We start from the raw sequence: 23,199 nt of genomic DNA on the forward strand, positions 1-23,199 counted from the left end.
TTAAGATCATGTTCCATGAAGATATTTAGTAAATTTCCTACCGTAAATATATCAAAACTTAATTTTTGATTAGTAATATGCATTGCTAAGAACTTCATTTGAACAACTTTAAAGATGATTTTCTCAATATTTAGATTTTTTTGCACCCTCAGATTCCAGATTTTCAAATATTGTCCTATCCTAACAAACCATACATCAATGGAAAGCTTATTTAGTCATCTTTCAGATGATGCATAAATCTCAATTTCACAAAACTGACTGGTTTTGTGCTCCAGGGTCACATATTATATCGTGAGATTTTGAGATCGTTGAATCCCTACTCGAGCACCGCGGCTTCATCATCAGATACCTGGCTCCACGAAGCCGGCGAGGCATGAGAACATTCCCGGAGGGAAGATCTTCTTGCGTCCCAGCATGCACTGCTTCCCGTCGGGGTGGAGCACCAGCATGATGACCACGGGATCTGAGGAGCAGACAGACTGTGAAACATCCTTCTCCTGAGCTCCAGCACAGCCGTAACGGAGCGGTTACTTGCCAACTCTGGGGTAACAGGTGTTATGGACGCCCTGGAGACTCCTGCAGCCTGCTCTCAAACAGGTCCTCTTGTAGCCGGCCTCCTCTACTTTGGTGTCACCGCCGCAGGTCGGGCAGAAGCGGTAACGGCTGTGCCATGCGAGGACTGATCGGGCCTGAGCCAACACACCTGATGGTACAATAACAATCATATACTGTTTCATAAGGATGATACAGTCAAACCAAAAATTATTCAGACACCAGATATTATTTTTAATAGTGGGCGCAGGACACTATACTTCATTTATGTAAGTGAGGATAGCAAAATTACACTGCAAAAAATGATTCTCTTGCTTAGTGTTTTTGTCTGGTTTTCTAGTATAAATATCTAAACACAGAGATTCAGTTGTGCTAAAACTTATAACTTAAATCAAACTAATAGCTTAATTTAACTTATAGCTTAAAACTAAAATAGTTCCTCTGCTATAATAACAAAGCTGGGTTCAGGGTTATAATTAATTCAATAAAACTGAAACCATCAAAAAAAGCATTTCCATTACTTGAAATAAAATAAGTGTTAAACGAAATAAAATATTAATTTTATTTCAGTTAGTTTCCAAAGCAGCATTTCTTATTTTCATTGAGTTTAACTTGATGTACTAAAATGACAACAACAAAAAAATTATAAACACTACATAGACATATTTATTAAAACAATAAAAATAAAAAAAAATGAAAAGACACAACAAAATGAACATGAAAGAAATTAAAAATATTAACAAAAACAATCATAGTATCTCAGTGGTACTGAAACACTTTATAAAAATGTTACATTTCTTAACATTAGGTAACATGAAAAAATATTTCTAAAACATTTAATCTTAGTTCGTTAATTTCAACATTTACCAATAAATTTTTAAAATCAAAATTTTTTATCTGTAAATATTATTTAATGGACCTGAACTAATATGAACTAATGTTAATAAAGATGAATAAATACTGTAACAAAATCCCTCAAAAACCTCATAAAAAGCTTTTTTTCTCTCTCTCTGAATATTACTCTTCAGCTCTTGGTCTGTGAATTTTTTTTTAATAACTCTGTAAAGCAACCTTGGGTTTTGGAAATGTGTTAACTAATGTTAATTAATGGAACCTTATTGTAGTGTTTTTGTTTGTTTAGTTTTTTCCAGTTTACAGAAACTAGGACTGTCCAGAGATTAAAATAATAATTTTAGTTACTTCTAATTAAAATAATGAAGTTGCAGGATTCCAGAGGTTTTGAGAGCTGAATGTGGGTCAGGGATTTACTGGATCAGGATTACCAATAATAATTTTTTAAGATATTTATTACTCAAAATTTCAAGCTGCTAAAATATTTCAGAGCTTGAAACACCTAGAAAAATTCTATTTATTATAAACATGCCCACTGAATTTTAAGATTTGATTAATTTCCATGACTTTTTCCAGGTTTATAATTCACACTTTTAAAAATCAGTTTTTCTTATATATCCTGGTTTTCCAAGATGACCGTGATCTTGATTCTTCTTGAATTCTTCTTTACTTGTTTTAGCTTATTTTAATGCTTGTGTTGTTTTGTCTTATTTTAAATCATAACCACCTCAGCAAAAACTAAAACCAATAAAACTAAAATCATAAAATACATTTTCATTACTTGAAATAATTTTTTTTTTAATTATTGAAATAAACAACATATTAAAAAAACGGTTAACATATTTTATTTCAACTAATAAAATTTCTCATTTTCATTCAGTTTAACTTCTAGTAAAATAACTAAAACTGAAAAAATAAAAAATAAAAATTTTTATAAACAAAATAGTTTAGTAAAACTTATAATAAACTAAAATTAAGATGAAAGTAAAAAAAAATGTATTTAAAAAACTACAATAGTATGTGAATGATAGGCTACTAAAATAACTGTATAAAATAAAATATAAAAACTTATTTTACATCAGCTAGTTGCTAAGGCATCATGTCTTATTTTCCTTTAGTTTAACTTGAAGTACTAAAAAAAAACGGGGGGAAAAAAACTATAGACATTACAAAAAACTAACATCAAAATTACTAAAACCTATAATAAACTAAATATAATACACTAAAGCTTACAGTAATTAAAATTTAAATATAACAATAAAATTTAATTTAAAAAAATCAATAGTATATCAATGATACTAAAATGAACTTCAAGAATCTCTTCCATCTTTATTTGACCCTCTAACTCTAGCACTCTCTATTATAATTCTATTCTTTAAAAAAAAAACTTGCCCCTTTTAGACTTGCACTCTATTCATTTACTAACTGCTTGTTTTCTTTAAAAAAAAAACTAAGACTAGCTTCTCTAATCTTTTTGTATTCTATCTATTTGTTTTCTTTTTATTTATTAGACCATTAACAAAAGCAAAAAAAAAAGCCTCTAACACTAGCTTGCTTCTATTCTCTTTCTATTCTATCTGTTTTCTTTTTATTTATCATATGTGTCCCTGCAGCACAAAAGCAGTGTTAAGTCGCTGGGGTATATTTGTAGCAATAGCCAACAATACATTGTATGGCTCAAAATTATACATTTCTCTTTTATGCCAAAAATCATTAGGATATTAAGTAAAGATCATGTTCCATGAAGATATTTTGTAAACTTCCTACCGTAAATATATCAAAACTTAATTTTTGATTAGTAATATGCATTGCTAAGAACTTCATTTGGACAACTTTAAAGATGATTTTCTCAATATTTAGATTTTTTTGCACCCTCAGATTCCAGATTTTCAAATAGTTGTATCTCAGCCAAATATTGTGCGATCCTAACAAACCATACATCAATGGAAATATTATTTATTCAGCTTTCAGATGATGCATAAATCTCAATTTCCAAAAATGTACTCTTATGACTGGTTTTGCTGTCCAGGGTCACATATAATAAAAAAAAACCTTGTTTTGTGTACTGTGTTAAGCTAACTGAGACTTGTTATAGCACTTGCATATCATTGCTCTTTTGTTAGTTTTGATTGCTTCCTCATTTGTAAGTCGCTTTGGATAAAAGCATCTGCTAAATGACTGAATGTAAATGTAAAATAACCACTGCTGCTCTATATGGTGGAGTGAGAGTTATGTGTAACTAGTTAGTGATGTGTTTAAGAGAAAAACCCCACCGGCATCATCGTCGCTCAGCCTCAGGAGTCCTGGCATGGCTTCCTGAAGGAAGAAACTGCTGGGATCTTTATCTTTGAGGAGTTGAGTGGGATCGTCTTCAGTGCTGAGAGCGAACCACGCCAGCATCCCGTCGTCCTCCTGCTGCTTCTCCACTCCTAAGAAAACCTCCAGGGTCCGGCTGCTCCCCAGCAGCTCCTGCACCGCGGCGGATCCGAGCTTGCACAGCTGTATCTGCTCCTCATGCTCCGCTCCGGAGCGCACCAGAGGACTGAGAGCATGGAAGAGCAGGAACACGGTCTCTGGAGAAGCTCTTCTGGCTGCCAGCCACTCGCCGTCGCTGCGTCTGTCGCTCGTTCAGTCCAGGAGCTCTCTGTTGAAGTGAATGTCTGGATCTTCTGTGTCTCTGCTGGGCAGCAGACGGACGATGTGTCTGTGACCCCAGAACAGAGCCACGTCTCCAGCCGTCTGACCCGACCGGTTCGTGACGCTCGTATCGCATCTGGTGCAGGTCAAGAATGATGACAATAAACGTGCTGGTTTGATATCATAATCTGTTTTGCTTCAAGTCACATTTATGTGTGACCCTGGAGCACAAAACCAGGCATAAGTGTCAATTTTGTGAAATTGAGATTTATGCATCATCTGAAAGCTGAATAAATAATCTTTCCATTGATGTATGGTTTGTTAGGATAGGACAATATTTGGCCGAGATACAACTATTTGAAAATCTGGAATCTGAGGGTGCAAAACAATTTTGCGAAATATTATTATTACAATTTAAAGTAACAGTTTTCTATTTTAATATACTTTAAAATATAATTTATTCATGTGATGCAAAGCTGAAATTTCAGCATCAATTAAATACTTTTTAATTAAATATATATGCAAATAATTATATACTAATAACGGAGCCCCGCACATGACATGCAAGAAAAAATAAATAAATCATGTGCACGATTTACTAATTCGTTCCCTCGATGTACTAAAACGTGCGCACAATTTATAAATCGAGGGAACGAAATAGTAAATCGTGCGCATGATTTAGCCTACAATTTTTTTTCCTGCATGCCATTTGCGGGGCTCCGTAACTAATAAATGCATATATGTGTGTGTATATGAGATTAAAACAAATTTGATTTATTGATTTATTGATGATATATAAAGCTGGTTATTGCGTATTTAAAACGCATTCAGTTTATTAACACTATTACAGAAATCTGACCTGTTTCATTTCTGTATGACTGACAAATATGATCACATTACGCTTATGTTAAAATTGTGTAATATAAACAGATGGGAATTTTAAAATGCATTTCAAATGCATCAATCTTACATTTAGGCCTTTTTTTTGAGTGCAGGAAAATAATGTTAATTTTGCAAAATTCATCAGTTATGAAATGAACTCGATATATATGTGTGTGTGTGTGTGTACTGTATATGTATGGGGTGGTTGATAGGGTGTTGCTTTGTGGTTGCTAGGGTACCCGGGGTGATTGCTAGGATGTTGCTATGCAGTTGCTAAGGTACCCGGGGTGGTTGCTAAGGTGTTGCTATGCGGCTGCTAGGGTACCCGGGATGGTTGCTAATGTTGCTAAGCGGTTGCAAGGGTACCCGGGGTGGTTGCTAAGGTGTTGCAATGCGGTTACTAGGGTGTTGCTATAATGTTGCTATAATGTTGCTAAGGGTACTTGGGGTGGTTGCTAGGGTGTTGCTAGTACTTGGGGTGGTTGCTAGGGTGTTGCTATGCGGTTGCTAGGGTACTTGGGGTGGTTGCTAGGGTGTTGCTAGTACTTGGGGTGGTTGCTAGGGTGTTGCTATGCGGTTGCTAGGGTACTTGGGGTGGTTGCTAGGGTGTTGCTAGTACTTGGGGTGGTTGCTAGGGTGTTGCTATGCGGTTGCTAGGGTACTTGGGGTGGTTGCTAGGGTGTTGCTAGTACTTGGGGTGGTTGCTAGGGTGTTGCTATGCGGTTGCTAGGGTACTTGGGGTGGTTGCTAGGGTGTTGCTAGTACTTGGGGTGGTTGCTAGGGTGTTGCTATGCGGTTGCTAGCGTACTTGGGGTAGTTGCTAGGGTGTTGCTATGCGGTTGCTATGGTACCCAGGTACCCTGGTTGCTAGGGTGTTGCTAGTACTTGGGGTGGTTGCTAAGGTGTTGCTATGCGGTTGCTAGGGTACTTGGGGTGTTGCTAATGTGTTGCTATGCGGTTGCTAGGGTACTTGGGATGGTTGTGATTGGTTACAGATCAGGGTTTTGTGTTCTCCTATGATAGAGTCAATGCAGTCAGATCTGTAATATTTCTCTGTGTCTCACCCGTTGGACAGCAGGACTCTGGCCGCGTCGTAGTGTCCGTTTCTGGCGGCCAGCATCAAAGCGCTCCAGCCCTGCTCTCCTCGCTGGTCCAGCAGCTCTCGGGACTGAGACAGCATGAGTGAGAGCGCCTCCTCGTCTCCTCTGGACGCCGCATCCAGAAACCTCTCCAGCAGCTCGGCTCTGACGCTCATCACTTCATCAGATCATCATATCAAAGAGCCAGGTGAGTAATGGACATCAGGTGTTTTTTCAACATCAACATTAAAGTAAAATTGGTATTTACACTTTAATTATTGAAATATTTTGGCTATATATATGAGATATACACACACACACACACACACACACACACATATATATATATATATGTGTGTGCTGAATAAAATAGTCAATAATTGTATTATCATTATTATTATTATTATATTTTCATAATTTTATATATCTCATATTATAATTATAATTAATTAGCTTTGCTGTAAATCAAATGTATTTATGAAGAATCACAGCACATATAAACAAACTTTAAAGTAGTTCCACATCAACATTATTCTTTATAATTTGTAATAACACCTTTTTTAATTGTACTCTCTCCTTCTCTCTAACATAAACATATTCATATCAGTCCTGATTAGTAAAAGGTATCCCAATTAGAAATTAATTTTGCTGCAAAGCAGGACACAATAATTAGAGACAAAAATCTATAGACTAGTATAATAGTAATAGTCTAATTTGACAATGACATTGTATATATTAATGTTCTGTATTTTATTACAGGCATTCCTACACATTAAAAAATATGACAATAGTATTTACGCATTTTATTTTTTATTAAATCGGGCAGATAAATATAATTACTCACCAGCAGAACTGTTTATGGATTTCAACGGTTGGGTTGAAGTTCAAAGTGTTTTTTCGATGTTTTGTAACGCGTCTGTATGTCGCGCGTTTATGACGCACTCACACGCGTGTTTCTGCGCAAGCGTGACACCTGGCGGAGAGAAGCGACATTACAACAGCGCGCAGATGACCGACAAATATTTGAATTTATTTCTCCCATAATCTTAAAAACCTTATAATCCACATAGTTCATAGTTCAAGCGTGATTTATAATGCAACATTTTTCAAACATTATTTATAATGGAAAATTATATTATTTTACAAAACAAACCAATTTAATTCACTTCTCATGTGAGACCTGGAGTGGATACTAAAAGAAAAACAGCCCTCATAACAGACGTGCACACATTTCCAGACTTCATTTTGTCTTATTTCAGTTTCATCACTTTACTATTAATCTAAAATATGGAAATATACATAATGAATATATGTGACTCTGCAGCACAAAAGCAGTGTTAAGTCGCTGGGGTATATTTGTAGCAATAGCCAACAATACATTGTATGGGTCAAAATTATACATTTCTCTTTTATGCCAAAAATCATTAGGATATTAAGTAAAGATCATGTTCCATGAAGATATTTAGTAAATCTCCTACCGTAAATATATTAAAACTTAAGTTTTGATTAGTAATATGCATTGCTAAGAACTTCATTTGGACAACTTTAAAGATGATTTTCTCAATATTTAGATTTTTTTTGTACTCTCAGATTTTTAAATAGCTGTATCTCGGCCAAATATTGTCCTATCCTAACAAACCATACATCAATGGACAGCTTATTTATAAAGCTTTCAGAGGATGTATAAATCTCAATTTCACAAAATTGACACTTAAGACTGGTTTTGTGCTCCAGGGTCACATATTTGAAATATCAAATAATCTTCATTCTTATTTTGTGAGAAAACTGTGTGATGCAACATTTTTCTTGATACTTTTGATCAAATGAGCTAATAGTAGGCTCTTTTTTTCTTTTTCTTTTTTTGCAAATAGAAGCAAGGCTGTGTTGTATGTTCACGCTGGTGTCTGTGTGCAGGATTTCTCTGCAGATCTGCAAACTTACCATACACTGGTAAAACACACATACTCACACTCATATACTCACACACACACACTCACTCACTCACACACGTGTATGTTACTTTGTAGAGTCATTTACAACAGCTTCGAACGTGGCTCAGCCAATCAGAATCAAGCACCGGAACTCTCCGCTTTATAAACTAAATTAATATATTCATTAATATAAATAATTGTATTCTAATTCTATTCTTTAAAAAACTGCCCCTTTTAGGCTTGCACTCTATTCATTTAAAAAAGAAAAAATCTTTAAAAAAACTAACACTAGCTTCTGTTCTTTTTGTATTCTATCTATTTGTTTTCTTTTTATTTATTATATTAACAAAAAGCAAATGTGATGTGCTCTTGGTCTCTCAGGGTTTGTGTCCTGCTGTTACATGGCCTTTAAGATCGTGTCTCTTGAGGAACGTCTGACAGTGGAGTTTCCCCATAAAAGGTTAAATTAATTAAATTTTATTATTTGAGTTATTTGGTAAAGCAGAATGTCATAAAATCAAAATGCACCAGATTTCAGTAGATCATCAAATCTTTTTAAAAAAAAATATAATTCTACTTCATATAATCTGTTTCTGTTGTCATCTATGTATATTAGACATCATATGGCTGAACACTGTATGTGTGGTTATGATTCGAGAGATGAATATCAAAGCCTGTTTGCTGGAGATACAGCTGAGATCTGCTCGGTTCTTTCTGCAAGTCTTCTGAAGCTGGAAAAGGTTTGTCTGTGTGAACACATCTGAACGTCTCAGGATGGGAAGGATTGGTTTTCTTAATCAAACATTCAATGTAACCCATCCATTTGTAGAAGGACGTGGGATGAAATCCAGCACACAAAAAAGTGGTGAACTCCTAGAAAACAGATTGATTTAAAAGATTAGCTCACCCAAAAATGAAAATGTGTTCACCCTCAGGATCATCCGAGATCAGGATGAGTTTGTTTCTTCATCAGAGACCTGTCACAGCACTTGCATATTATTGCTTTTTTGTTGATTTTGATTGCTTCTATCGTCCTCATTTGTAAGTCGCTTTGGATAAAAGCATCTGCTAAATATCTAAATGTGAATGTATTTTCATCAAGGACACATTAATTTGATCAAAAGTGACAGTGAAGACATTTATAAAAGTTTCTATTTCAAATAAATGCTGTTCTTTGGATCTTTCTATTCATCGGTGAATCCTGAAAAATAAAATGCATGACGGTTTCCACAAAAATATTCAGCAGCACGACTGTGTTCAACATTGATAATAATCAGAAATGTTTCTCGAGCAGCAAATCAGTATATTATGTTAAGACGTCCGCATCAAAAGAAATTTACAAAAGTGATTATATGTCCATAGAAAGCACATTAAATGTAAGTAAAGTGTCTACTTTTAAGATTTCAAATAAGTTTTTGGAGAATAAAATGTCAAAATTTGGTTGAAATAATGTTACATTGTCATTCAGTGTAACACAATATTTATTGTTGCATGTTTATTCTGACGTGTACATATTCAAATATATAAAAGAATAAGGGAGTGTATTAAATTTGATTGTGTTTTAAATACTTACTGACTAATGGGCAAAACCTAGGATAGAGGCACGTTTTAAAAATGTAAAATTATAATTAATTAGTATTTGGGGTGAAAGTAATTAGTCTTTTAATATGTCATAAATTGATTTTTGTTGTAAATATGCGTGACAAGATTGTTACACTGAATTATATTTTAGCGGCTCTCTTCTGTAAATCAGGGGGAAATGTATGATATTTATTTTTTGCTCGGAAAAACAAAAACAAAATTGCAATTAAATTAAACAGAAAATTTTTTAAACATTTTGGGGAAAACAACAACAGTTTAAAGCAGTATTACACTTATTGTTTTTACGCTTAACCCCCATGAACAGATTGTACAGTGACTGTACAGTATTCATATCTCATTAGATATGAATGAAAAACTGTGTATTGTCATTATGAGTGAATAAAGTTATAGACTGAACGTTTTCATGTCATCAGTGTTTTGTCAGCATCATAACGGCTCAGGAAAGTTTTGAGATGCTTGTCGTTGTGGGCCGAACCGGACGATGATTGTGATTTAATGACACACAACCTGCAGACGTTCAGAAAGAAACACAAACCCTGCTGCTTTTATTTGTCTGGATGAAACCGGAGGCATGTGGAACTAATATGAAGAAAAACAGAGCATGATGATCATATGAGAAAAGACAAAGCACTTTTCCTGATCCTGTGTGCTCTGGAACACAATGTTCTTTTGAGGAGGATCTCTTTCAGCTCAGCATTGTGAAGAGTGAGACTGTGAAAGAGCGTGTTGTGTTATATGCTAATGTGACGGAAAGTCATCGCTCCTCTCCACAGAAAACCATTGTTTCTCTCTGAACTGGAATGAGGACGAGTGCGGCATGAGCGGGGTTTGAGGTTCTGAGCTCTTAAACATTAATATAGTTGACTATAGTACTTTATTTAAATATTTACTTACTTACCTATTCGAAATCAAGATTTTAGGTTTAAATGTTTAAGGGAAAGAACAAATTATCAGCTGCTGCAACTGGTCACCTTCTTTCTTTCTAATCACTTTTTTTGCATTAAAAATTATTAAATTACAAATTTCAATAGAACAATTATTCCTTTGATTAATATTAGCTCATAAAACTAAGTTACATTAGAAATACACTGTAAAAAAAAATCCGTAAAATTTACGGTAAAAAAACGGCAGCTGTGGTTGCCGGAATTTTACCGTAAAAAATACGGTAGCAACATTTTAGGTTTTACGGTTTTAACTTAAATTTACAGTTAAATACCGTAATTTCATTAACTGATATAATGTTAATATACCAACCTATTGAAGTACTGAAATCTGTTTTGTACCTTTGTAATACACTGATAACCAATCAATTAAATACTAACATATATAGAAGGTGCACACAGACACTAAACACCATCATGGTGACACACATGAAACTGAAATAATGCAATAAACATTCATTTAACAACATTAGGTGTAACACACAACCCTAATATACAAAACTGATAAGAAAAAAACTAAGAAGAAACATAGTTATTTCAACAAAAAAACATCAAATTTAAAATGTAACACAGGGAATTCTGGGAATGTCAATTTACGGTTATTCACTGTAAATTATACAGTCATTTTCACTTCCAAAAACGGTATACTACCGTAAAATTAATGTCCAATACATGTAATGTCCAATACAGTTTTTCACCGTATATAGTAGGGGAATTTACCGTTAACCATTTAACAGATTTTTACTGTAGCATTTTTACAGTCTTTTACCGTTAAATTCCCGGTAATTTTTTACAGTGTAGACTACACACTTGTTTAGATTGTCTATACTAAAGAAATTGTTACTTAACATAAACATTAAGTGAAATAAAATGAAATATAAAAATTTATTTCGGCTAGTCACGAAAGCAACATTTTTCGCTTAAATTTAGTTTAATTACACTGTATTAACTTGATATACTAAAATAATTTGAAGTAATTGTCTAAATTTAAAAATACACAACAAAATTACTAAAACAACCTCAAATTAAAAAGACAATGGAAAATTTAAAAAGAAAAACTGATTTAAAATATGAATAAAACATATTGTTTTATTAATAAAATATTTTATTAGAATAAATCTAAATAGAAATGCTCATACACTAAAATAAGTCAATTAGATAATAAAATAAAAAAATTATTTTATTTATATAAAAAAAAAAACTAAAATAATAAATTAGACATACAAAGGAGCAAAAATAAGTGTTTCATTTATTAACACTATATTAGTTAACATGAATTAATGCTGACGAATAATTCTACAGCATTTATTAGTTCATATTAATTTCAACATTTACTAACAGCTACGTTTTTTTAAATTAAAAAAAAAGTTTTTGCTAACATTGGTTAATGTGCTGTAAACTAACCTGAACAATTGTACAAGTATTATTAAATGTTATATAAAATATGTTGTTCACTGTTAGTTAATGATAATTAGGCTACAGGTACAATAATAAATTAGACCCATGAGATATAATAAATGTTTCATTTATTAACACTAGTTAACTTTAATTAATGCTGAAGAATAATTCTACAGCATTTACTAGTGTTAAAGTTAATTTCAACATTTATTAATAGGCTACATTTAAAATATATATTATGAAGAATTCATTTGCAAAAACAGATAACTCCGTTTTTAACAATTTTCAAAAATCATGTTTTTTTCATTGTGCAATCTCAATCAAACTGCAGTTGGGTTATTTTGATTAGGGGTTAAAAAAAAACTAAAAATACAATAAAAACATGATAACATGATAAAAAAAAACGTTAAAAGAAAATCTGTTTTTGCAAATAAACTCTTCATATATACTATACAAAAATGTTTAACCTTAGTAAATGCACTGTGAACGAACAGGAACAACTGTACAAATATTATCAAATGTTATAGCTCACTGGCAGCTCATGTTACCGGAGCGTTATGAAAGCAAACGCGTCTGTGTCTCTGCGCGCAATTACGCGCCGCTGGAGACGCGCGGTGACGCACGCGAAAACATCAATGAAAACATCAGAAATCAACTGATTTTATTCGACCCTGATCCTAAACACTCTTTCAGCTCGGAATCGGGGTTTGTTAAGCGTGCACAAAAGCCAGCCCGCGGTTGGAGCTCTGCTGTCTGTCAATCAATCAGCGCCGGAGGGTCACGAGTGTCGTTACGTCTGACCGATTATAACCGGCGCTGATCTCCGAGTCTCTATAGGAGCTGATGGACGCGTGATTCTCCATCACCTCCATCATGTCAGATCAGCCCTCATCTCCTCCATCCGCGCAGAAACCCGCGCTCCGGTCGCCGGGGTCCTCTCAGAGTCGCTTCCAGGTGGATCCGGTGGCGGATGCTCCTAAAACTCCGCCGGGATCGCGGTCCTCCGCCGGCGAGGAGTCCAAGAGCCGGGTCCGCTCGGTGAACTTCTTGAACCCGTCTGACGCCGGTGTGAACGGAGACACGGTGAGGAGCGAGGCGAGCCTGCACTCTTCCAGTCATTTCTCTGACACGCACTCCAGCACGTATTACCTGCGCACCTTCGGGCACAACACCATCGACGCGGTGCCCAACATCGACTTCTACCGGCAGACCGCAGCTCCGCTCGGGGAGAAGCTCCTGCGCCCGTCGCTGTCGGAACTCCACGATGAACTCGACAAGGTTTGTGCTGCACTTCATCATCATCTCTCCTCTGACACTCATTATTGCAGGATTGATTTACTTGTAAACTGCGTGGCTGTTGCTTTTTTGCAGTGTTGGGGAGTAACTAGTTACATGTGACTAAATTAGGTAATGCAATTACAAAATAAATATAATTGTAATCTGTTACAGTTACTGAGAAAAAAAATGTGTAATTAAATTACAGTTACTTGTGAAAATGTTAACGATTGCGAAGGGGGTTATATCTGAATTTTTTTTCCACCTCAGACAATAGTCTCTCTCACACACCCACCATGAGCGATCCGGGTCACGTCACAATGTCAGCGTGTGACCCACACGTCTCTGTCAAAGACCCAGTGTCCCCCGAACATCACCGGACACACAGGTTACACACTTCAGTCCGAGTCTGACAAACTCTGTCAAAGCACGTCTGTTAATCAGGACTCACACAGTAAAACAGCGCAAGGCCAAACACTACAAACACAACCAGTGTGTGTTCATGCACTGGTCAACGTGCAAAACATTTAAGTGTTTATTTTATTGCACTTTATCTAATTAGTTGCATCTGTAGATTTCACCGTTTTATTCCTCTCGATATTCTGAAGGTTTGTAATGTAAACAAATAAGCTGATGAAATACACAATTACTATAACTGTGAAAGGTTATGTAAGCTGGCTAACAAACGTTTACAACTTCCATTACAAAAATGAACCATAGCCTGTGGTTTTAAAATTAATTAATAAAAAAATAAATTTATTGTGTGAAAATAAATGGTAACTGGTTACTATAGTTAATTAAATAATGGTAACCATGCACAAATTAACCATGTATTTGCTACACTAAGCATAGTTTAACATTTTTGCTGGTGCTTTTTCTATTTGCATGTGTTTTTTTCTCAGCCACAGAACAAAAGAGTCGAAACTCTGAAAATGATTGTGACGATTTAAATGGATGGACACAAAACAGCATAATAATGAAAATAACTCAAATGAAACTGACATTGCTTCATTCTGGCAGGATTATTGTAGATATGTGTGTATACAAAAACTACAAAAACTTTGACTAAAATTAAATGGAAAATATAAAAATAAAAGCTATAATAGTGTCTCGATGATACTAAAATAACGCTGCATTCTTACATGAGCACTTAAACTAGTCCATAAAGGCCCTCTCTATGAAAAAGGAAAGATATATACTTCTCTACTCGTGCATTTTCACGTCTCTAGCTGTGTCTCCGTTGAAATGTGTTGTTTTCGTGATGCTTATATCGTGATATTATGATAAACGTTGTGTGTTTTCCTCATTTGTAAGTCTCGTTTAGATAAAAGCGTGTTCTAAAAAATAAAGCTACTACAACGCAAACCTGAGATATTGCTCTCGCTCTTCTGCATGTTAAATAATAATAAGTCATATTAAATGCTCACACGTGACATCTCCTGACTCTTGAGTTGTGTAGGAGTCGTTTGAGGAGGGATTTCCGTACGGCGAGGAGCTCACGGCTGCAGAGATCATCACAGACAAAGACGTGTCCGATTCCAAGAGCGGCTCGGTGAAGTTCGGCTGGGTCACAGGAGTGCTGGTCAGTCTGACCTCTGACCTCTGCTCCATCAGCACTTTATATTCTTTTTTTTTTTTAAAGCATTTATATGCTTTTTTTATTCAGCAAGGATGTGTTAAATTGATAAGAAGTGACAACAAAGATTTATATTGTTAGAAAAGATTTATATTTTGAATAAATGCTGTTCTTTTCTTTTGAGCGGTAGTGTGTATATACATAGAATTCGGAATTTGTACATTTGTAAACTGCACACTTGTAAATAACATGTCTGTACATTAATTTAAACAATTACATTTTTTCTCACACTTCTACGTCTGTATATAGTGCATTATTATCATTATTATTTAATTTTCTGTTTTTCTTATATTAGTGTTATATTCCATTTCTACTGTGTTATTCCTATGTATGTCTGCACTATCATGTATGTTTGTTTGCACTATGTCCGTACTTTCTTCTGCGCTGGAAGCTCAAGTCAAATTCCTCGTGTGCGTAAACATACTTGGTAATAGAGCTGTTTCTGATGATGCTTGTGTGCAGATACGATGCATGCTGAACATCTGGGGAGTGATGCTGTTCATCCGGATGTCGTGGATCGTGGGTCAGGCGGGCATCGGTACGATAACTAACCAGCAGCACTGAACCGGATCAGGTGAAGTAACCGGTCACAGATTGTGTTGTGTTCCTGCAGCTCTGTCCTGCGCCATCGTTCTCACGGCTATCGTGGTCACGTCTATCACTGGACTCTCAACATCAGCAATCGCCACCAACGGCTTCGTGCGCGGAGGTCAGTGTGTTATTATGTGTGTCCCTGGAGCACAAAAGCAGTGTTAAGTCGCTGGGGTATATTTGTAGCAATAGCCAACAATACATTGTATGGGTCAAAATTATACATTTCTCTTTTATGCCAAAAATCATTAGGATGTTAAGTAAAGATCATGTTCCATGAAGATATTTTGTAAATGTCCTACCGTAAATATATCAAAACTTAATTTTTGATTAGTAATATGCATTGCTAAGAACTTCATTTGAACAACTTTAAAGATGATTTTCTCAATATTTAGATTTTTTTGCACCCTCAGATTCCAGATTTTCAAATATTGTCCTATCCTAACAAACCATACATCAATGGAAAGCTTGCATAAATGCATAAATCTCAATTTCATAAAATTGACCCTTATGACTGGTTTTGTGCTCCAGGCTCACATATTATATTTATAACTGTAACTCCATTATACTTACAACCCTATAACCCTAAATCAAGTATTATTTTAAACAGAAAGGTTCATATTCTTAAAACCAACGGTATTAAAGATTTGAATATGCGTGCATTAAAAGCATATCTGAGTTTGATTGACAGAGAAAATGTTTTTAAAATAAAGGTTTTAAATAAAAGCTTTTATTTCCACTGTTATAAACAATGAAATCGTTTGATAATTAAATGACTTTTATTTGTAAGCCTCAATGCATAATGCTTAGGTAATTGATGCGCTCCTACTCAGAACTCTTTTTATATGATCATTTATATATGTCATATAAATAATTTCTAATTTAGTTAAAAATTTAAAATGTTGCATAAAGTGCAGTGATTTTCGGTTTCTTTTTGGATGAAAAATGTTGCATAAAATGTATAGTGAACTTTTAGTTATTTTTAGTTTATTATCATTTTTTTTTGCATGAAGTGTAAAAAATATTGTCTGTTAAATTGTCAATACTATGGTAAGAAAGTGTATATGAATTTATAAAAAAACAATATTGATATGTTATTGCTGATATTTTCTGTTGTTGATATTTGAGAGTTCACTTTTTTATTTCTAACTTCTAACTTCTGGTTATATTTGGTCTAAAGTGAAGTGTTTGTGTCTGTGATTGGATGTGTTCAGGCGGGGCGTATTACCTGATCTCCAGGAGTTTGGGTCCAGAGTTTGGAGGATCCATCGGTCTGATCTTTGCCTTCGCGTGCTCCTACTCAGAACTCTTTTTATATGATCATTTATATATGTCATATAAATAATTTCTAATTTAGTTAAAAATTAAAAATGTTGCATAAAGTGCAGTGATTTTCGGTTTCTTTTTGGATGAAAAATGTTGCATAAAATGTATAGTGAACTTTTAGTTATTTTTAGTTTATTATCATTTTTTTTTGCATGAAGTGTAAAAAATATTGTCTGTTAAATTGTCAATACTATGGTAAGAAAGTGTATATGAATTTATAAAAAAACAATATTGATATGTTATTGCTGATATTTTCTGTTGTTGATATTTGAGAGTTCACTTTTTTATTTCTAACTTCTAACTTCTGGTTATATTTGGTCTAAAGTGAAGTGTTTGTGTCTGTGATTGGATGTGTTCAGGCGGGGCGTATTACCTGATCTCCAGGAGTTTGGGTCCAGAGTTTGGAGGATCCATCGGTCTGATCTTTGCCTTCGCCAATGCTGTCGCTGTGGCCATGTATGTTGTGGGTTTTGCAGAAACTGTCGTTGAACTTCTGGATGTGAGTATGAACGCAAAGACCTTGGATGGAGGATGATGATGAAGAATGAGCATGACAGACTTGATGTTTCATCATCAGACTCATGCATTAGTGTTTTTGGTCATGCACTTAATTAATTAATTTATTTTAGATGTGCATGCCTGCTGTGGTTGTTTGAGGCTGACAGACTGACATATATCATCCATATAGATGCATTCATAATGTTTTATGATGTAAGCACACTGTTGTCTCTGTGTTTGTCAGAGTATAGACGCTCTCATGACGGATGAGATCAATGACATCAGGATCGTCGGCACGCTTACAGTCATCTTACTTCTGGGCATCTCTCTCGCTGGCATGGAGTGGGAGGCAAAGGTCAGTATATTCCTACATGCACATGTCTGTAGATACAGAATTATATAGCTGTGCATGTTAAAAAAATATTCTGCTGATTTGCAAAAAAAGCCTATGACCTAATTTGACGATGCTGAGTTCAAAGATATCAATTTCCATCATGCAGTTTCATAAAATACGAATATTTTTAAAATGACATAATCTTTAATGCACTTATCAAAATAACAAAAGCGATCAAAATGTATCATTTAACTTACACTCTGCAAATGAGTGGAAAAAGTGAAAATCTGGATTATTCATAAAATAATATCATGCATGTGAAAATAGGCTGAGAATTGATCAAATAGTTGTAATGGTTCTCAGATTCAGACAGGAATCATGCATTTGTTGTGCTTTTCTCCTGATTGACGAAGAATGCAAGACAAATTCACAAATAAATTGTTGCAAAAGCAACATTGCTAAGAAATGCATCATATTTAGTGAGAAAGTGTGACTCTTTCCAACAAAAGAGACACTATTTTTGGAATCAGCAGTCAAAATTAGTATTCATCCAGCAGATATGATGCAGGTCTGTGTTATTTCTGCAGATATTGTAAGTCACGTGATGTCTTTGACAGGCCCAGATTGTGTTATTGGTGATTCTTGTGGCAGCTATTTGTAACTACTTCATCGGATCGTTTATCCCCTTGAAGTCAAAGGAACCTCAAGGCTTCTTCGGTTATAACGGTAGGTCGTGTGATCATTGATAATTATTTAAGATCAGTGCTGGAGGAACGAATCCAATGACAAGTTCATTCCTGTGTTTGTCTGTCTCAAAGCTGCCATAATGATGGAGAACATGGGTCCAGACTTCAGAGATGATGAAACCTTCTTCTCCGTCTTTGCTATCTTCTTCCCGGCCGCCACAGGAATCCTAGCAGGAGCCAATATATCAGGAGACCTGGCGGTGAGGATCATTTACTCTCACGCTTAAAAATAAAGAGTGTTTTTACAGTGATAACAGTGATCAGTTCTACATGTGTGACCCTGGAGCACAAAACCAGTCATAAGGGTCAGTTTTTTGAAATAGAGATTTATGTATCATCTGAAAGCTGAATAATAAGCTTTCCATTGATGTATGGTTTGTTAGGATCGCACAATATTTGGCTGAGAGGAATCTGAGGGTGCAAAAAAATCAAAAATTAAGTTTTGATATATTTATGGTAGGAAATTTACTAAATATCTTCACGGAACATGATCTTTACTTAATATCCTAATGATTTTTGGCATAAAAGAAAAATGTATAATTTTGACCCATACAATGTATTGTTGGCTATTGCTACAAATATACCCCAGCGACTTAACACTGCTTTTGTGCTGCAGGGCCACATTTTTCCTTAGTGTGAAGAACATTCTGAATCATCAACCTTTTTCCACTATAAAGAACCTTCTTCATGGATGCCATTAAAGAAGCTTTATTTTCAAGAGTGTATTTGAGTTTTGCTGGATTTAGTTGGTCATCACATCTCATCACAGCTGATTTGGTCTCTCTAGGATCCGCAGTCAGCGATTCCTAAAGGAACTCTCTTGGCAATCCTCATAACCGGAATGGTTTACATCGCTGTTGCCATCTCGAACGGTACTTGAGTGTCGTTCTTTCTCTGATTGTTCTCGACTCGTGGATCAGAGCTGATGTTATGGGTTTGCCATGTTTTTAGGCTCTTGTATCGTGCGGGATGCCACAGGCGATGATAACGACACCATAGTGGGCTCGCTGGAGAACTGCACCGATGCCGCTTGCACGCTGGGATACGACTTCTCCATCTGCAAAGAAGGTGGCTGCAAGTACGGCCTTCAGAATGACTTCCAGGTGTGTGACAGATGTGCTCACAGTTATTATTATATTGGAATCCGTATGCTGATGGTCAGTGCTGGGGGAAGTTACTTTTAAAAGTAATGCATTACACAAGTAATGTACAAGTAACGTGAATTACGTAATCAGATTACTTTTTTAAAGTAACTAGTAAAGTAATGCATTACTTTTTAATTTAGAGGGAAATATCTGAGTTACTTTTTCAAATACGTAACGCCAGTTACTTTGTTTCTCATGTGTTGAGTGACAGCTCTGGTGTTGCCATGGTGACAGAAATCAGGAGTCAGTGCAGAGCGTTGTGTGTGAACATGATCTTACTATAGTTCTAGACTAAATATCAACATGTTATTTACTCATCTCACCTGCACAGAAACAGATTCAGTGTTCCTCAAAATGAATAAAAACAGTCAAATGCAAACTCGGAATATTATACAAACCTGCAATAATTAAATATGTTAAATAAGACAAAATGTGTTTACTCATCTCACCTGCACAAAAACAGATTCAGTGTTCCACAAAATGTATAAAAACAGTTGAATGCAAACTCAGAATATTATACAAACCTGCAATTATATGTTAAATACGACAAATAGAATTTATGTATTAAATCCCATTTGTCTTCGCTACTGACCTTCGATGATCCACTTCAACCATACTAAGCAAAAATGACACATTTGTGTATAATTTTTGTTATTGCTGATTAGTGTTGAACTTTCTTCTCCTGCGTCATATTCGTCATGTGATTTGTTTGAGCTGCGCCCTCTACTGTACAGACGTGAATTTACATTTCCTTCAGCCTGAGGCGTATTCATTTCACTTTTGGTGTGAAAAGGCTTTTATGTTTGTAAAATAACTTTTTTATATTAAAAACAAACTAGCAAGCCCTGCCCAGATTTAAAAAGTAACTCAAAAGTAACATAATGCATTACTTTCCATAAAAAGTAACGAAGTATTATGTTTGTAAAATAACTTTTTTATATTAAAAACAAACTAGCAAGCCCTGCCCAGATTTAAAAAGTAACTCAAAAGTAACATAATGCATTCATTTCCATAAAAAGTAACTAAGTAACATAATTGGTTACTTTTTTAAGGAGTAACGCAATATTGTAATGCATTACTTTTAAAAGTAACTTACATTGTGCATTACAATATCCCCCCTTTTTCCTAACGAGCCTACTGCGTTTTAAATAATGGGAGGCACTTCTGGTTTGGGGAAGTTCCACTCAAAAACACTGCAACAAATCATAAGATTGCACTACAAATAATCCTTATCCCTCATTTTGACTGAATGGGCTGTACATTTTCATTCATTTTCTATTTTCAGGAATCAGGAGAATAACGTTACATTTGACAATATCTATAACAACAATAATATATCTATAGAATAGCTCTTTTCAGCCCACTGCATTATTGTCATGTTTCCTTTGTATTCCGCTGTAAGTAAATGAAAAAAGACAACATTTATTAACATTAACATTAATTAAAATATTAATTAATTTACGATATAACCACAAATAATTCTCTGAAATCTCTGAATCTTTCGTTTTTCTCCCCAAATTCGTTTTCACACGGATGCTGTAAAATGTAATTGTTCTGAAATATAGACATGTATTACTGTAATGATATTTAACACATCTCTAATATTGCTGTGAATAGAAGGATAACTTTTAGTAGTTATTCATGGTATGTTGAAAGTAATTTGTTAATGCTTTTAAATGTCCTTTTAATGATCAATGGTTGAAGGGTGAGTAAAATAACGTCACCTCATTATTTCCCAGTTTTTGAAAATGCTCATTATTGCGTAGATTGCATGAAAAATAAATCACGAAAGAAGAAAGTTGGTAACACTTTACGATACAGGTGCACAAATATGCATTAATTCATGCTTAACTAATGCACAGTTAATCACAAGTTAATGTATAACTTTACTTGTTGAGGCACAGAACTATTAACTAATTGTTAAGTAATATATCATTGTGGTTATGGATTTTGAATTAGTTATGTGCCTCAGCAAGTAAAGTCATAACATGATATCTTTGCTAATCATTAGCTAATGATTAATTAAAGCAGACAACTGGACGTTGAAATGCATGGCTTCGACACATTGTCGACCCAACGTATTTACACTATTAGTTAATATAATATGTTATTAGGGAATTGTTGTTGTTAACTAATAACAATTTATTGATTACTTAATCTTTGGTCTATAATCTATAATCTATAATCATACAGAATGTTCATTTGTTGCTGATGCAGTAATTATTAATAAATAGTTCAGTTCTTCATAAGTTATATATTAACTCGTGATTATCTGTGCATTAGTTAAACATGAATTAATGCATATTAGTTAATTAGTTCATGCATATTATTTTTGCTTATTGGTATGGTTGAAGTGGGTCATTGAGGGTCAACATTGGTTAATAAAATTGGATTAAATACATTTGTGTTATTTAACTAATTTAATTATTGCATGTATGCATGATATTTTTGCATTTCACTGTTTTTATTGATTTTGAGGAATACTCAATCTGTTTTTGAGTAAATGCATGTTGACATTTAGTAGACATTTGTAACATGTTCACACACAGCGCTCTGCACTTACTCCTGATTTCTGTCACCATGGCAACACCAGAGCTGTCACTCAATACATGAGAAACAAAGTAACTGGCGTTACGTATTTGAAAAAGTAACTCAGACATTTCCTTGTCATTTAAAAGCAATGCATAACTTCACTAGTTACTTAGGGAAAGTAATCTGATTACGTAACTCACGTTACTTGTAGGGCCAGATTTACTAACAGCTTGCGCCAGCGCAAACCGTCTTTTGGTGTTAAAATAGTACTGTCAGGATTTACTAAAGACACGCAGTGAAGAATTAGCGCTGAAAAGGCGTGGACAGTTATTTTTGTGCCTGACCTTATTGAATATGCATTTGTAGGAGTTTCCCTTCAGACGCAAAATTAATGGGAGGAGAGTATTAAAATGAATCACGCAACATTTGCGCTCGTCTAATAGGTATTTGCGGCATTATTTGTGACCCTGTCTGTGAAATCCAGGCTAAAGTCTCAAAATATAGTTATGAGATAACAAGCATCAAAGTTTGATTTCAACCATTAATTTCACTATGATTTCAATCTTTGACATGGCCTTACTCAGTCAATATTAAAGATATAAAGGTTATATTTTCACAGAATGTTCCACATCTTTATGAAGGATGATTTTATGTAGAAAACAGTAAATCACAAAAAAATGACTTTAGCTGGCTTTTCACAGGCAGGGTCACATTTAACGCTCCAAAAAAAGCATGTCTTAAAGCAGGCAGGCAGTAAATTCGCTGGTCATTATGGAAATGATCTACTGCTTCTGTGTTCTTTATTTAATGTGCGCATTGTTAGTAAATCACACGCAGAATTTTCCCCTCCCATCGGGGCTTTTATGGAATTGCGCTCTAACGCTAATTTGCCCTGTTTAGTAAATCTGGCCCGTAATGCGTTATGCCTAACTCTGCTGATGTTTTCTGAGATGTGGTGAACTCGTTCAGCTTTTCTGATGCTCTGTGTGCTGGTGATGATCTTTCAGGTGATGAGTTTGGTGTCTGGCTTCGGGCCGCTCATCACAGCTGGGATCTTCTCTGCCACTCTCTCATCGGCGCTGGCGTCTCTGGTCAGCGCTCCTAAAGTCTTCCAGGTCAGGACACAAACAAACCTCTTTCTGAGAAATCTTTTCAGTCATTGCAACTGTCATTGTCCAACTTAAAATTGGTTTTAAACACACACACACACACACACACACACACACACACTCTCACACACAC

General features: G+C 34.9%; 2 protein-coding genes across 2 annotated transcripts in view; one reads left to right on the top strand and one right to left on the bottom strand.

The window, feature by feature from the left end:
- Window positions 1-15,348, bottom strand: part of nudt12 (nudix (nucleoside diphosphate linked moiety X)-type motif 12) — an 18,652-nt gene extending 3,304 nt beyond the window's left edge. The window contains exons 1-6 of the mRNA XM_016517860.1: window positions 15,338-15,348; window positions 6,847-6,975; window positions 5,988-6,180; window positions 3,678-4,177; window positions 536-703; window positions 350-463 (exon numbers count right to left, since the gene is read on the bottom strand). Coding sequence (XP_016373346.1) covers window positions 350-463; window positions 536-703; window positions 3,678-3,804 — 409 coding nt within the window. The 5' untranslated portion in view covers window positions 3,805-4,177; window positions 5,988-6,180; window positions 6,847-6,975; window positions 15,338-15,348. The remainder of the gene's footprint in view (window positions 1-349; window positions 464-535; window positions 704-3,677; window positions 4,178-5,987; window positions 6,181-6,846; window positions 6,976-15,337) is intronic.
- The window catches only part of LOC107712558 (solute carrier family 12 member 2), a 23,674-nt gene continuing 12,949 nt past the window's right edge, over window positions 12,475-23,199 (top strand). The window contains exons 1-11 of the mRNA XM_016517869.1: window positions 12,475-13,152; window positions 14,609-14,731; window positions 15,248-15,323; window positions 15,399-15,494; window positions 17,062-17,201; window positions 17,445-17,555; window positions 18,152-18,260; window positions 18,353-18,480; window positions 19,068-19,152; window positions 19,232-19,383; window positions 22,965-23,072. Coding sequence (XP_016373355.1) covers window positions 12,748-13,152; window positions 14,609-14,731; window positions 15,248-15,323; window positions 15,399-15,494; window positions 17,062-17,201; window positions 17,445-17,555; window positions 18,152-18,260; window positions 18,353-18,480; window positions 19,068-19,152; window positions 19,232-19,383; window positions 22,965-23,072 — 1,533 coding nt within the window. The 5' untranslated portion in view covers window positions 12,475-12,747. The remainder of the gene's footprint in view (window positions 13,153-14,608; window positions 14,732-15,247; window positions 15,324-15,398; window positions 15,495-17,061; window positions 17,202-17,444; window positions 17,556-18,151; window positions 18,261-18,352; window positions 18,481-19,067; window positions 19,153-19,231; window positions 19,384-22,964; window positions 23,073-23,199) is intronic.

Source organism: Sinocyclocheilus rhinocerous, unplaced genomic scaffold, assembly GCF_001515625.1.
Source record: "Sinocyclocheilus rhinocerous isolate Xijiao unplaced genomic scaffold, SAMN03320098_v1.1 scaffold493, whole genome shotgun sequence".
Taxonomy (NCBI): domain Eukaryota; kingdom Metazoa; phylum Chordata; class Actinopteri; order Cypriniformes; family Cyprinidae; genus Sinocyclocheilus; species Sinocyclocheilus rhinocerous.